This window comes from Pongo pygmaeus, chromosome 2, assembly GCF_028885625.2.
Source record: "Pongo pygmaeus isolate AG05252 chromosome 2, NHGRI_mPonPyg2-v2.0_pri, whole genome shotgun sequence".
Lineage (NCBI taxonomy): Eukaryota > Metazoa > Chordata > Mammalia > Primates > Hominidae > Pongo > Pongo pygmaeus.
This window is the reverse complement of record NC_085930.1, coordinates 66,083,239-66,099,715: the sequence shown is the minus strand read 5'-3', so window position 1 is coordinate 66,099,715 and position 16,477 is coordinate 66,083,239. Positions and strand designations below refer to the sequence as shown.

Below are 16,477 nucleotides of genomic sequence, written 5' to 3'. Positions count from 1 at the left end.
AATTGCTTGAACCCAGGAGGCGGAGGTTGCAGTGAGCCAAGATCATGCCACTGTACTCCAGCCTGGGCAACAAGAGCGAAATTCCATCTCAAAAAAAAAAAAAAAAAAAAAAAAAGAAAAAAAAGAAAGAAAGGAAAAAAAAAAAAAGAAAATAGTAACAAAACCAATAATACAAAGGAACCACAGCAGCAACAACTATTTGCTCAATGCTAGGCACAAGGCACTACCCAGGTGTTCTACAGGGGTGAGTGCACAGACCAGCACAACTCTAAGAGGTCTGTAATGTTATTTCCATCTCACAGACGGTGAAACTATTCAGAGGCTCGATAACGTGCCCAAAATCACATAGCTGGTTAGTAGTGGGGATGAGATGTAACTCAGTTTGGCTGAATCTGAAGTCTGCACTCTTCACTATGCTATGGGTTAGAATGAGCTGAACTCAATAGTAAACAAAAAATAAGTAGACAAGGGATTGTTCAAATGTACAAGAGAGCCTACGGGTCTGCACTAGAATACTTGGCAATGGAAATACAGAGTGTGAGGTGGGACAAAGACGATTTGCAGGAAAAAAAGACAAGCTGAGGTTCAATCAGATAGATTCGTATGGCTTGTTAGGTGGATGAGGTGGGAGGAGGTGGTTGCTTCCCAACAGCCCTTCCTCCTCAATTCCCATTTAAGTGTTTACTCCTTCTCTGAAGCTTGTGAGCCCGAGGGGAGGGAAGTTACCTCTTGGGCTGGGGCTGGTGGCTCAGGCCTGAGCCTATCAGCTTAGTTCCATCCTTTGTCCATTAACTGGCCCTGGGATGGGCACGTCACCCAATCAGCGTCCGTGAAACCAAAGAGAGGCTTGCTAGGGGCTGTTGGGAAGGTTTCTTGCTTTTCTAAGACGCCATCTGAAAGGAGTCTTCTCTGTGGCTCCCAATTGTGATTTGGAAGCACACAGCCCTTGAAGCTGCTGCCAGCAGTCTCATGACAGAGCAAAGCCAGCCTCGGCACGATGCTAACACTGCAGAGGACAGAGAGATGGAGAGAAACTGGGGTGCATGATTCTGTCCTTTGTTGTTCAAGGCACTCTGCAGTGGGTTTCCTGTTGCCCAAACACATCCTAACTGTTACAATAAGGCAGGCTCTGCAAGGTGTCTGTTTCAGGCTCCTAACCCAAAAGTCACTGCCATACACTTCAGTGGAGAACAAAGAAAAACACAGAAAGCCTAAATCCAGGGAAATGTTGATGTGACACTTGCGAGCCCCTGTTGGAAAAAAAACAAGTCAACAGGATGGAGACTAGAGACATAACAAGCCAGGCAGAGAAAGCCAAGCTTCCTCACCCTGTAAGTTTCCTGGGCTGCGTGTTCACAGCATACATGCAATTTGTCATGTCTGACTCTCACGTACCTACAGAATGCAGGACAGGCAAAGCTATTCTGCAGGACCCACATGGCTTGTACATGGAGAGGGTTCTTTTCTTCTGATGCTAAGCCCCCTAATATATTTGGGTCCCAACTGAGTAAATGTCTGATGCATACATTTAAAAAACCAAGTATTATACAAACCAGGGTATCTTCGAATTCAAGCAATGGGTAAAAGTAACAAACACTGTTCTGTCAAAAAGGATCAAACACTTTATTCATCTATACATAACACATATAAAAGCAAGCAAATCAGGATGTTTTCCTCAGCCACCCTTTCCACATTTTGTGCAGTTTTAGTGAACTATAAATCACTGACTTCTTCAGGCCTAAAAGAGAAAAGATGAGAAAGTAAGAAAATGGAGGCTTGTTGAGTGGATGCTCAGAGTTTCAGTGACATTCTGAGCAGAGACTTGTCTTTGGAGGAGGGCAGTGAGGGGCTGACCAGTGGCTCTAGGAGACCAGGGAGCTGAAGGTGATTAAACGTCACTGTGATCAATGTAGGGGGAAATGATTCTGATTTCGGCATTTTCCGATTTAGGGATATGGATGCCAACGGTTCCTAAGTTACTGGGATAAGTGATCCTTTTGAGTTATGAACATATTGGCAGCCTCTGAATTTAGCTCTTTCAAAAAGGTAGGACAAGGATAAAACTCTGTATGCCACTGGGTCCCCATTCTCTCAGGCCTAAATTCCAACCCCACCTCACTGTTTCTATGTCACTGTGAAAGGCACCTGTCTGACTATGACAAGTGCTGTTCCCATCACTTTCTGCCTCGTTGACTTGGAATCCCTGTTTGGATTTCTTCTCTAGGAAGTGCTTCCCTGGACCCACAGGGTGGCCCCACAGCATCTGTGCTCACTCAACACACTGTGCAGTACGTGTGGGCCAATTCACCCATGCCTCTGCCTGGACTGGGAGCTTCCTGAGGACAGGGACCTTGTCCTATTCACCTAGGTGGCCTTGTCACCTAGTACAGGACCCAGAACACAGCAGGTGCTCTGCAAAAGCTTTTGAAATGACAAGACAAACGTGCCTCATTCGGACAGCTGGCCCCCTAGCACCCCCACCTACTTAGTCATGAGTGTGTGATGAAACTGGAGAAAGGTTCTCCGGGGGCTTAGGGGAAAGAAGAAAAATGGAATAAAATAAATGGGTGTTATTTGTCAGATCTAAGAGTATCCTATTTGTGGATGCTATTATGGACTCAACTTCCTTTGTATTGAGGGTGGAATCATTCAGTTTGTGTTTCAGGGTGTGGCCCAAAGATATGAACAGTCTTTTTTCACTGTGAGACACAAACTGTGATCTGTGCTATGAGCGTGAAGTGCACACCCCTGGCAGTGCACTTTGGTGAGCATGCCGACAAGGTAACAGGTTTCGCTCTGGACATGCCTAGCACTGGGGTTTGAGTGATGGCTTGAAAATATCTGGCCCTGTTACCTGTAAACTGCTTAGTCCACTTAGAGCCTTGGAAAAGACCACTGCAGACAGTGGCAGGGGAGCAGTAAAATCATTAATGAATACTTCTAGACACTCCGGCTTCGTTTGTCTATGAGCTGACTACTTGCAAACCAACATAACCTAGTCAACAAACTCAAGAGTTCCTTTCCCTGCCTCCACCCCTTTTAATTTTCTCCCTGGAGCAACCACTCTGGTAAACCCCACCCACTTCAGCACTGAGACTAGAAGCTTATTATATAAGGTGGTTTTTAAAATTCCAGCCAGAACCAACCAAAAGACCAAGCAGAATACAGGTAGTTGTACATGGAAAGGTTCATATAGCAACCCCAGGGCACTGAGTCACAGCTAGAGGAGGATGCATGGGCCATGATAATTCCCATCTCAACTTCAAAAAGCAGTTCCTTGGAGCTTAAACATTTAAGGTAAATACATAAAGTAGAAGAGTGTCACCATGTAGCCATTTTTTTTTGCTGCTAGTGGACAGAAATCTCCCTTGACTAAAACATTCTCCCTTTCATGGTTCTGCCAGTGAGGCATTTTCAGAAAGACTGCAGCAGGGAAATCTGTTAGAAAGAGCACTAAAATCGGAGTCAAGAGACCTGGACTCTAGTCCCAGGTGGGCCACAAACTAACAGTGGCCTTTCCCTGGGCCTCAATTTTCTTATCTGTAAAATGACTGGGTTGGAATAGATGAGGGGTTCTCTAACAAGGGGTCCACAGATAAGTCTGAGTGTCTGTGAACTCCCTAATACTGCAGGAAAATCTACTGTGTGTGCATATGTGCACTTCTGTGCAGGGCGTCCAGAGTTCTAGTCAGATTTTCACAGGGATCCTGGACTTGCAAAAGGCTAAGAACCAACAGATCAGAATGAAGAGTCTTTTCTGCCTTAATATTATAATTTCAACAGAGGTGGAGAACTTAAATTTCATGATTTTGGAATAGGCAAAAATTTTCTAAACAGGACACAAAAAACTGCTAAACATATAGAAGACAAAATGGATAAATTGGACTACATGAAATTATCAACTTCTTTTCACCAAAAGACACCATTAAGAGAGTGAAATGACATGGCTTACAGCTATAATCCCAACACTTATGGAGGCCGAGGCGGGTGGACTACGAGGTCAGGAGATCAAGACCAACCTGGCCAACATGATGAAACCCCGTCTCTACTGAAAATACAAAAAATTAGCCGGGCATGGTGGCATGTGCCCGTAATCCCAGCTACTTGGGAGGCTGGGACAGGGGAATCGCTTGAGCTCGGGAAGTGGAGGTTGCAGTGATCTTCACGCCACTGCACTCCAGCCTGGCGACAGAGCAAGGCTCCATCTCAAAAAAAAAAAAAAAAAAAAAGGGAGTGAAATGACAAGCCACGGAGTGGGGGATTTTGACATCACATGTATCCAACAATGGAGTTGTGCCCCGACTACAGAGAGAATTCAGTAAGCAAAACAGACAACTCAGTAGGAAAATGAGCAAAAGATTGGAATAGATGCTTCACAAAAGAGCATATCCAAATAAACAAATGAAAAATGCTCAACTTCCTCAGTCATGAGGAAAATGTAAATTAAAAGCCCAATATGATACCACTAGTCACCCACTAGAGTGCCTGAAATGAAAAAGACCTATACAGGTATTCAGGGAGGTGCTGCAACAGAAGCTCTGCCAGTGCAAGTATAAATGTGGACAATTGTTTAGCAGTTTCTACTAAAGCTGAACAGTCACATGCTTTATCATCCAGGAACTCTACCCCTCAGTACCTACCTGACAGGAATGCATACACCCACCCACCAAAAGACAGGTACAGAAATATTCACAGCAGCACTATTTGTTATAGTCCCAAGCGGGAACAGCCCAAGTATCCATCAATAGTAGAATAGATAAATTGCGGTATATTCACACAGCAGAATACTGCACTGGGCAGAAATGAACCACTGCTACTCCCAACACAATGAATCTCCCTATGTTATAAATGAACAGGGAAAGACACAAAAGAGGACATGCTTATACATGGTTAAAAAATGGGTAAAACAGAACCGTGGCACTGGGAGTCTGGCTGCTGCTTACTCTCAGAGAAGCAATGCCTGTGACGGGCATGAGGGGTACTGGGGACTGGAAAGGCTGTATTTCTTCATCTGGGCACTAGGTCTATGAGGTGTTCCCTTTGTGAAAATTCATCAGATTTATGATTTTTGCACTTTTCTATCTATATGGAGATATTTCCTACTACCAGAAAATTTAGAATATTTCATTTATTTGGTCACACATAGAACAAATATTTATTGAGCACCTGTATAAGCAAGACACTGAACTAGTTGCTAGGGATACTGGTATAGACAATAGCTATGGTCTCTGCCCTCACAGAGTCCACAATCCATAGACTTCTACTTGGTCTACATTAAGCTTACTTTCTTCAATTTTTTTTTTTTTTTTTTACTCTGTCGCCCAGGTTGGAGTGCAGTGGCATAATCAAAGCTCACTGGAGCCTCGATCTTCTGGGCTCAAGAGATCCTCTCTCCTCATCTTCCTGAGTAGCTGGGGCTACAGGTACGTGCCACCAGGCCCGGCTAATTTTATTTTTGTAGAGATGGGGTCTTGCTTTGTTGCCCAGGCTGGTCTTGAACCCTTGGCCTCAAGCCATCCTCCCACCTTAGCCTCCCAAGTGCTAGGATTACAGGTGTGAGCCACTGTGCCCAGATTACATTAAGCTTACTCTTTCTAAAGGAAAGGATGATGATTTAGGAATTCTGCTCACTCCTTCCCCAGTGGATAAAAATGCAACATCTCTTTAGATGCATCCCCTGTAGAGAGATCCTTATTTACCTAAAGCTAGTCATTATGAATTCTGGTTACAATCTAAAGTCAGGATTTTGTTTTAGAAGCATGCCGAAAGCTATGTCACTATATGGCTCCTAAGGTTTCTCTTCTGATTTCCAGCTTGTTTCACATGACCTACAGCAAAGTTAATAAACACATAAGACTATGAACTCCCCGTGTGATCTTAAAACAGATGGGTCTACTGACAAACTCTCCAGGAAACAATGTGAGGTAGAAATATGGCTAGGCTGTGAAAGATCTCTACCATTCCATAATCTTACGTTTCAGACCTTTGATAAAATTAGTATCCCCAAAACATCCTTCCAGTTCATTTCCAACCATAAGCAGATATACCTACAAAGAAAATCTCTTCTGAGGCAAAAGTACAACTTATTTTAAGAACTCACAGGCTTAAGTGATAAGCAAATCGGCATCAGAGCACCAGTGTTCTTCTAATTTAAATATATAGGTACCAACAAATGGAAGAAATGCTTCAGATGTAAGAAATCAGAAGCAGAGGATAATGACTAATCCATTCTGCTGTGTCCCCGGAAAAGGCTGGTAAGGATCAACTGAGGCATGCCTTTTAGGAGCAAGACTGAACCTGTCTTGTTAATTTAGTTTAGTTGAATCTTTTGAAGCTAGAGAGGTAAACAGGTATTTGTCCTCAGAGTTAATTCTGATTGACCACAAAGTCAGGTGGGAAAAAATAAGATTTAAAAATTAAACTCATCATCCTCGCCCAACCTCCCTCTCTGCTCAGGGAATGAATGGCTCTACTGCTTCCCAGGCCAAAAACCTGGGAGTTAGTTCTGACTCCTCCTTCATGTCCCATATCGCTTTAGTCACCAAGACCCAGTCGTTCCCTTCTAAACACGGTGATCTTTCCTGCCTGAACTGCAATGACCTGAGTTCAGGCTGCTGTAACTCCTCAGCTGACTGGCTGTAGCCATATCTATTCGGTCTCCCTCGCAATAGTTTTACTGCCCTTCCATTTGATCTCTATACTCTAACTACAGTAGTCTTTCTGCAGTCCTATGGTGACTTCCCTCTGCCCTCAAAAGAAACCCTGAATTCCTTAACATGGCTTTTAAAGTCTTTGTTTGGCCCCTGCTTATCTCTCCATCTGATCACTAAACTTCCTCATTTCTCACCTACCTGTTCCCACACCAGTGTACTCAGACAGTTCCCCTTCTCTCCACTCAGTTAGAAACTTTATAAAAGGCTGCTGCTCGAATATGCAGTTGCTTAGCTGGTCTTTTGTTGCCAGTTTGAGATGTGAGGTCATCTGCTGCTACCATGAAAGGAAGAGCAGGCAAGTTTTAGGAGGCTAAATAGTCTTTTGGTACTCCTAAGCCAGCTGGCTTCAGTTGCTGATCTGATGAGAATGATGTTATTCTACTAGCAGCACAGTCTAAGGGAAATTAAAATGATTTGCTAAATAATCAACTCCCAGGCTAAAGTAAAAGGAAAACAGTGTTTGGTTTTGGAAGCAATTCTCTAGTCACATTTGAACATGAGTGTATATGATCGTCAGGGAATTTCAAGGGAACTAATAAAGACAAAGCATCAGTGAGACCGCATTGAGGACATACTGCCATGTTATCCAACAGTGTTTACTAGGAAGGGCAGTCCTCCGAGCTGGTTATAGATGCCTGGCTTCCATCTTTTGTAGGAATAGAGTGAAATTTAGATCTACATTCATCTAAATTTATAAAGCACCTCTGGATAATACCCTGGATGCTCTCATGTAAGCCTCGGAACACCTTGTGAGTTGGGTATTAGTATTCCCACCACCTCACAGAAGAGAGAATAACATATCATAGTCACAGAGTGAAGAAATGCATAATTCAGAACCCCAAAACCCTATCCTCTGACCCCAAGCTTAGCTCCTTCACTAAGTGGATTCCCGGAATTTAACTGAATTTGACCTTTGTATTGGCTGGCTAAGGGGAAGACCAAATCTTCCTTTTTTTTTTTTTTTTTTTTAACAAAAAGAATATTTATTTTCATTTCTCATGTGATATTATTTCCCATTTATGAGTAGGAGGTTGCACAGGGGAGGAGGGGTAATGGCTACAAAAGAATAAAAAGTAAACCAAATATCCTAGGGTTTTCTCATCCTACAGATGACATACGAGCTGGCTGAAAAACTGAACAGAGGCAGAACTTGAGAAATTTTGGGGAGAAGGACCTAGAAAAAGTAAGGCAGAACAACAACAGCTATGATGACAACAAAAGGACTCGTAAAGAGCAAGGTGGATCTCAGCTCAAAAGCTCCTTCAGCTGATAAACAACTTCAGTAAAGTCTCAGGATACAAAAATCAATGTGCAAAAATCACCAGCATTCCAATACACCAACAACAGTCAAGCCAACAGCCATAATTATTCCTATGAAGTTAAAACTCAGAAAAATTAGGTAACTTGCCCAAGTCACGCTGGTTAGGCTGTAATTAGAGCTCTAGTCTCTGCAGCTCACAAACCTCTGCCCTCAGCACTATGCTAGGAAACCTTTGTCACAGCCCTTGGCCATAATAAACAAAGAAGCCAGAGCATAAGGCCATTTAACCCACAGAATCTGAAGGGGTGCTCATCACTTTCCATGCTTTATGTCACCTCAGTGTGAGGTAACATACATTCTGTCATTCTGGACTTCCACAATGCAATGTAGCATAATTAGAAGTGAAGAAAAAGCTGAGCAGGAAGAGAGGTTAAAATGTTTAGAAAAATTTATTTAAAGAAATAATCAATGAAAGCTTCCCAAGTCTAGCAAGTGTGTCAGATATCCAGATACAAGAGACCCAATGACCCCCAGCTGAATACACTGCAAAAAGGACTTCAACATAGCATATTATAATCAGAAGGTCTAAAGTGAAAGTAAAAGAAACAATTTTAAAATAAGCAAGAGAAAAGCATGTAGTCACCCATAAAGGAAACCTCATCAGACTAACAGTGGACTTTTCAGCAGAAACTTTAAAGGCCAGAAGAGAATGGGATAGCATTTTCAAAGTGCTGAAGGAAAAAAACCCTGTCAGCCAAGAATTTTATATCCTGCTAGAATAAGCTTCATAAATGAAAGAGACTAGTCTTTCCTAGACAAATACTAAGGGAATCTGTCACCACTAGACCAGCCCTATAGAAAATGCTCAAAGGAGTCTTAAACATGGAAATAAAACATTGATACTCACCATCACAAAAATGCACAGAAATATAAAACTCACAGTTCTTATAAAACAATCTCACAAAAGAGGAAAAGAAAGAAATCAAATGACAGAATTTCATCAAAACACAAGGACAAAAAGAGAAAAAGAAAGAAAACAAATAATTTATAAAATAACTTGAAAATAACCATACGACAGAAACAAAACCTCACATATCAATATTAACTTTAAATGTAAATGGATTAAATGCTTCACTTAAAAGATACAGACTGGCAGAACGGATTAAAAAAACATAATCTATCTATATGCTACCTGCAAGAAATTCACCTTACCTGTGAAGACACAAATAGACTGAAAGTAAAGGGGTGGAAAAAGATATTCCATCCAAAAGGAAATCAAAAGGAGAACTATATATATGTCAAATAAAACAGACTCTAAATCAAAAACAGTTAAAAAAAAATAAAAGCCTAAGAAGGTCATTATATAATGATAAAGGGATCAGTTCACCAAGAGGGTATAGCAAATCCTAAATATATATGCACCAACATAGGACCACCCAAATTCACAAAACAAATATTACTAGCTCTAAAGAAAGAGACAGACAGCAATACAATAACAGTGGGGGACTTCAACATTCCACTCACAGCACTATACAGACCATCGAGGCAAAAAATTAACAAAGAAACACTGGACTTTAGACCAAACAGACTTAACAGACGTTTACAGAACATTCCTCCCAACATCTACAGAATATATGTTCTTTTCATCAGCACATAAAACATTCTTCAAGCATGGGCTACATAGGGAGACTTTGTCTCTACAAAAAATAAGATTAAAAATAAATGTAGCCAGGCATGGTGGTACGTGCCTGTGGTCCCAGCTACTCAGGAGGCTGAGGTGGGAGAACTGCTTAACCTTAGGATGTCAAGGCTACAGTAAGCCATGATCACACCACTGCACTCCACCCTGGGCAACCAAGCAAGACCCTGTCTCAACAAAGAAAAAAAGAGAGAAGAAACATTCTTAAAGATAGATCACACATCACACATTAGGCTACAAAACAAGTCTTAACAAATTTTTAAAAATCAAAATCAAGTATCTTCTCAGACAATAGAATAAAGCTAGAAATTAACATAAGAGGAACTTCAGAAATGATACAAATACATAGAAATTAAACAGCATGCCCCTAAATAATCACTTAATCACTGGGTCAATGAAGATTTTTTTTCCCCTGAGACCCCTGAGACAGGGTCTTACTGTGTCACCCAGGCTGTGGTGCAATCATGGCTCACTGAAGCCTCAAACTTCTTTGGCTCAAGTGATCCTCCTGCCTCAGCCTCCTGAGTAGCTGGGACTACAGGCACATACCACCATGCACAGCTGCACAGCTAATTTTTTGTAGAAATGGGGTTTTTCCCTGTTGCCCAGGCTGGTTTCAAACTCCTAGGCTCAAGCAATCCACTCACCTCAGATTCCCAAAGTGCTGGGATTACAGGCATGAGCCACCATGCCTGACCTTAAAAATTTTTGGAAACAAATAAAAATGAAAACACAACATACCAAAGCCTGTGGGATGCAGCAAAAGCAGTGCTAAGAGGGCATTACTAATGTTTACAGCATTACATGTCTACAAAAAAAGTAGGAAGATCACAAATTAACAACCTAATGCCATACCTCAAGGAACAAGAAAAAAAAGAACTAAACTCAAAGTTAGCAGAAGAAAAGAAATAACAAAGATCAGAGCAGAACTAAATAAAATAGAGACCAAAAAACAATACAAAGTGTCAACAAAATGAAAAGTTGGGACCAGGTACAGTGGCTCATGCCTGTAATTCCTGCACTTGGGGAGGCTGAGGCTGGCAAATCAAGATTCCAGGAGCTCAAGACCAGCCAGGGCAATGTGGCAAAATCTCATCTTGACAAAAAATACAAAAGTTAGCCAGGCATGGTAGTGTGTACTGTAGTCCCACCTACCCGAGAGGCTGAGGTGAGAGGATTGCTTAAGCCTGGGAGGCAAATATTCTAGTAAGCCATGATTGTGCCACTGCACTGTAGCCTGAGCGATAGAGCCAGACCCTGACTCAAAAAAAAAAAAAAAAAAAAGTTGGTTCTTTGAAAGGTACACAAAATTGATAAACCACCAGCTAAGACTAAGAAGACAAGAGAGATACAAATAAACAAGATACAAGACAAGAAGAGATACAAATAAACACAATCAGAAATGAAAAAGGAGACATTACAACTGATACCACAGGAAGATCATCAGAGACTATTATAAACAACTAGATGCCCACAAACTAGAAAACTCAGAGGAAATTGATAAATTCATGGAAACATAATCTTCAAGATTGAACCAGGAAGAAACAGAGTATCTGAAAAGATCAGTAATGTAGTAGCAAGATTGAATCACTAATAAAAATCTCCCAACAACAAAAAGCAGCCCACGACCTGATGGATTCACAGCTGAACTCTACCAAACACAGAAAGAATGAATACCAATCCTTCTGAAACTATTCTAAAAAGATCAAGGAGGGAATTCTCCCTAACTCATTCTGTGAGGCCGCTATCACCTTGGTACCAAACAGACAAGGACACACCACCACCAAAAAAGAAAATTATAGACCAATATCCCTGATGAACACAGACACAAAAATCCTCAACAAAATACTAGCAAATTAAATCCAACAGCACATCAAAAAGAGAATACATTATGATCAGGTGGGATTTATCCCAGGAATGCAAGGATGGTTCAATATACACAAATCAATAAATGTGATACATCACATAAACAGAATTAAGGACAAAAACCACATGATCGTCTAAATAGATGCAGAAAAAGCATTCAATAGGCTGGGCACAGTGACTCATACCTGTAATCCCAGCACTTTGGGAGGCCGAGGTGGGCAGATCACTTGAGATCAGGAGTTCAAGGCCAGCCTGGCCAACATGGTGAAACTCTGATTTGACTAAAAATACAAAAATTAGCCAGGTGTGGTGATGCGTGCCTATAGTCCCAGCTACTCGGGAGGCTGAGGCAGTAGAATTGCTTGAACCCAGGAGGCAGAGGTTGCTGTGAGCTGAGATTGCACCACTGCACTCTAGCCTGGGTGACAGAGCAAGACTCTGTCTCAAAAAAAAAAAAAAAAAAAAAAAAAAAGCATTCAATAAAGTTCAGCATCCTTTCCTGATAAAAATCCTCAACAAATTGGGCACAGAAGGAACACACCTCAACATAATAAAGGTCGTATATGACAAATCCACACCTAACATCATACTTGATAGGGAAAAGTTGAAAGCACGCCCTCTAAGAACTGGAACAAGACAAATATGCCCCTTTTTACCACTGTTACACAACGTAATACTGGAAGTTCTCACAAGAACAACTGGGCAAGAGAAAAAGTAAAAAGGATCTATATGGAGGCCAAACGCGGTGGCTCACGCTTGTAATGCCAGCACTTTGGGAGGCAGAGGTGGGTGGATCACGAGGTCAGGAGTTTGAGACCAGCCTCACTATGGCCAACATAGTGAAACTCTGTCTCTACTAAAAATATAAAAATTAGCCGGGCATGGTGGCATGCACCTGTAGTCCCAGCTAGTCGAGAGGCTGAGGGAGGAGAATTGCTTGAACGAACCCAGGAGATGGAGGTTGTGGTGAGTTGAGATCACGCCACTGCACCTGCACTCCAGCCTGGGCAACAGAGCAAGACTCTGTCTCCAAAAACAAAACAAAGTATCCATATGGGAAAAGAGGAAGTCAAATTATTCCCATCACTGATGATATTATCTTATATCTAGAAAACCCTAAAGACTCCACCAGAAAACTCTTAGATTTGATAAATGAATTCAGTAGAGTTTCAGAATATAAAATTAATGTACAGAAATCTATAGCATTTCTATACATCAATAACAATCTAGCTGAAGACAAAATCTAGAAGGCAATCCCATTTATAATAGCCACAAATAAAGAAGAAAGACAACCCAGGAATATAGTTAACCAAGGAGGTGAAAGATCTCTATAAGGAGAACTGCAAAATGCTGATGAAAGAAATTGTAGATGATACACAAAGAAGGAAAAATATCCCATACTCATGGATTGGAAGAATAAATATTGTTAAAATGACCATATTGTACAAAGCAATCTACAGATTCAACACAATACCTATCAAATTACCAATATCATTATTCATAGCATCAGAAAAAAATAATCCTACAATTCATAGGGAACCAAAAAAAAGTCCAAATAGCCAAAGCAATCCAAAGCAAAAAGAACAAGGGCATCACATTATCCGACTTAAAATTATACTACAAGGCTATAGTAACCAAAACAGCACAGTACTGATATAAAAACAAACACATGGCTGGGCGCCCAGTGGCTCACATCCATAATCCCAGCACTTTGGGAGGCCGAGGCAGGCAGATCACCTGGGGTCAGGAGTTCGAGACCAGCCTGGCCAACATGGTGAAACCCCATCTCTACTACAAATACAAAAATTAGCCGGGCTTGGTGGTGTGTGCCTGTAATCCCAGCTACTCGGGAGGCTGAGGCTGGAGAATCACTTGAACCCGGGAGGTGGGGGTTGCAGTGAGCTGAGATCGCACCACTATACTCCAGCCTGGGCAACAAGAGTGGAACTCCATCTCAAAAAACTAAACATAAATAAATAAATAAAAACAGACACACAGATTAGAATAGACAACCCAAAAATAAAGCCACATACCTACAACTAACTGATTGTTGACAAAGTCAACAAAAATATACATGGGGAAAAGATACTCTGTTCAATAAATGGTGCTGGGGAAACTGCATAGCCATATGCAGAAGAATGAAACTGGACACAAACTTCTCACCATATAAAAAAATTAACTTAAAATGGATTAAAGACCCAAATGTCTGACCTGAAACTATAAAAATCCTAGAAGAAAACCTATGTCTTCTGGACACTGGCCTAGACAAAGAATTTATGATCAAGTCCTCAAAAGCAAACACAACAAAATAGATAAACGGGACTTAAACTAAAAAGCTTCTGCATAGCAAAAGAAACAATCAACAGAGCACCAAAAGACAACCTACAAAATGGGAAAAAAAAATATTTGCAGAAGAAGGCACCCAACAAAGGCTAATATCCAGAATCTATGAGGAACTCAAACAACTCAACAAGGAAAAAAAAATAACTTCATTAAAAAGTGGGGAAAGGACATGAATAGACATTTTTTCAAAAGAAGACATGCAAACTACCAACATACATGAAAAAAATGCTCAATATCACTTATCACAAGAGAAATGCAAATTAAAACCACAATGAAATACCATCTTATACTAGTCAGAATGGCTATTACTAAAAAGTCAAAAAAACAACAGATGTTGAGGCTGGGCATTGTGGCTCATGTCTGTAATCCCTGTACTTTGGAGGCTGAGCTGGGTGGATCACTTGAGGCCAGGAGTTTGAGACTAGCCTGGCCAATATGGTGAAACCCCATCTCTACTAAAAATACAAAAATTAGCCAAGTGTGGTGGCACACACCTGTAATCCCAGCTACTCAGGAGGCTGAGGGGCGAGAATCACTTGAACCCAGGAGGTGGAGGTTGCAGTGAGGTGAGATCGTGCCACTGTACTCCATCCTGAGCAACAGAGCGAGGCTGTTGCTCTGTCTCACAAAAAAACAAAAAACAAAAAACAGATGTTGGTGCAGATGTGGAGAAAAGGGAATGCTTATACTGTTGAAGGGAATCTAAATTAGTACAGTCTTTATGGGAAACAGTATGGAGATTTCTTAAAGAACTAAAAATAGAATTAACCTTTGATCTAGCAATCCCATTACTGTGTATACATCCAAAGGGAAAGAAATCATTACATCAAAAACAAAAACAAAAAAAAACACTTGTATGTTTACTGCAGCACTAGTCATAATAGCAATGATATGAAATTAACCAAAGTGTCCAACAATGGAGGACTGGATAACAAAAATGTGTGTATATCTACATCTATATCTCACCTTGAATACTACTTAGCCATAACAAAGAATGAAATCATGTCTTTTGCAGCAAGATGGATAGAACTGGAGGCCACGTCTCTAAGTGAAATAACTCAGAAACAGAAATTCAAGTATCACACATTCTCACTTTAAGTGGGAGATAAACAATGTGTATGCATGAGCATAGAGAATAGAATGACACTGGTGACTATAAAAAGTGTGAGGGTGGGAGGAGGTGAGGGTTGGAAAATTACCTATTGGGTACAATGTTCACTATTTGGGTGATGATGGGTACACTAAAAGCCCAGACTTCACCACGTAAGAAAAATGCACTTGTATTCCTTAAACATTTTAAAAATTAAAAAGAAAAAAAAGTGAAGGGGAAGCAAGCAGTAAGCACTTAGGGGAAGCAGCATCAGCACTCCAGGGCCACAAGGACAGCTGAGCTGTGGGTTCTGTGATCAACTGCCCTCTGCTGGTGAGTGGAAATAATGAGTGGAAAGAGGACCAAAGGCTCATTTCAGGTTGAAGGTGTCAAGATCTTTTTCAGCCTTTTATTAGAGAAAAATTCAAACTTAAATAACAGACAGAAGAGTATAAAACAGCCCCATGCATCTTTACCTAGCTTTGACAATATATCAGCTCATGGCCAATCTTGTGTCATCTACCTATTACCCACTGCCCTCTGCCATGTTTTATTTTGAAGCAAATCCCAGACAACATATCATTGCATCTGGAATTATTTTAGTATGCATCTCTAAAAGAAAGGGAATTTTTTAAAAAGCTCCATAGCACCACCATTGTCACAACTGAAAAATAATTAACAATAATTCTAATAATTCCAATAATTCCTTATAGCATGGGATGCCAACAACAAAACAAATCATTAAGCCTCACCCAATGAGGATCATGGCAAGGGAAAGACAATCATGCAAAATTCAGATTAACAGCATGAATCACCCAAACAAACAAAAGTACCTCGTCTTCGGTCTTGCCAGAGTAAACCAGTAGGAACATAGATTAAATGAATATCTTAACTGGAAATGCAAAGCCATGCACCCAAACGGTAGGAAAATCTTTAGTTCAGCAGATGTGACACAAGTGCTACTAAGTCTTTGTTGAAACTTTTAATTTATACGATATTTTTATTATTATAATTTTTTTTTTTTTTTTGAGACAGGGTCTCACTCTGTCACCCAGACTGAAGTGCAGTGGTGCGTTCTCAGCTCAATGCCGCCTCGACTTCCTGGGCTCAGGACTACGGGTGCGCACCACCACGCCAAGCGCTTTTTTTTTTTTTTGAGACAAAGTTGCCCAGGCTGGAGTGCAGTAGCACAATCTTGGCTCATTGCAACTTCCGCCTCCCAGGTTCAAGCAATTCTCCTGCCTCAGCCTCTCAAAGGTGGGACTACAGGCATGCGCCACCACGTCCAGCTAATTTTTTGTATTTTAGTAGAGATAGGGTTTCACCATGTTGCCCAGGCTGGTCTCAAACTCCTGAGCTCAGGCAATCTACCTGTCTCGGCCTCCCAAAGTACAAGGATTACAGGCATGAGTCACCACACCCAGCCTATTTTTTGTATTTTTTTGTAGAGACGGGGTTCCACCATGTTGCCCAGGCTGATCTCGAACTCCAGGACTCAAGTGATC

At 41.2% G+C, this 16,477-nt stretch overlaps 1 protein-coding gene across 3 annotated transcripts in view; it reads right to left on the bottom strand.

Annotated features, from left to right (window-relative positions):
* Nucleotides 1-344: 344 nt before the first annotated feature.
* TAMM41 (TAM41 mitochondrial translocator assembly and maintenance homolog) overlaps nt 345-16,477 on the bottom strand; it is a 57,971-nt gene continuing 41,838 nt past the window's right edge. For 2 of the 3 annotated variants that reach the window (XM_054481305.2, XM_054481306.2), the window contains one exon: nt 1,603-1,738. In XM_054481305.2, coding sequence (XP_054337280.1) covers nt 1,662-1,738 — 77 coding nt within the window. In that variant the 3' untranslated portion in view covers nt 1,603-1,661. Of the gene's footprint in view, nt 1,007-1,602; nt 1,739-16,477 lie in introns of those variants that run through there. The other variant, XM_063661719.1, reaches the window with a different exon arrangement.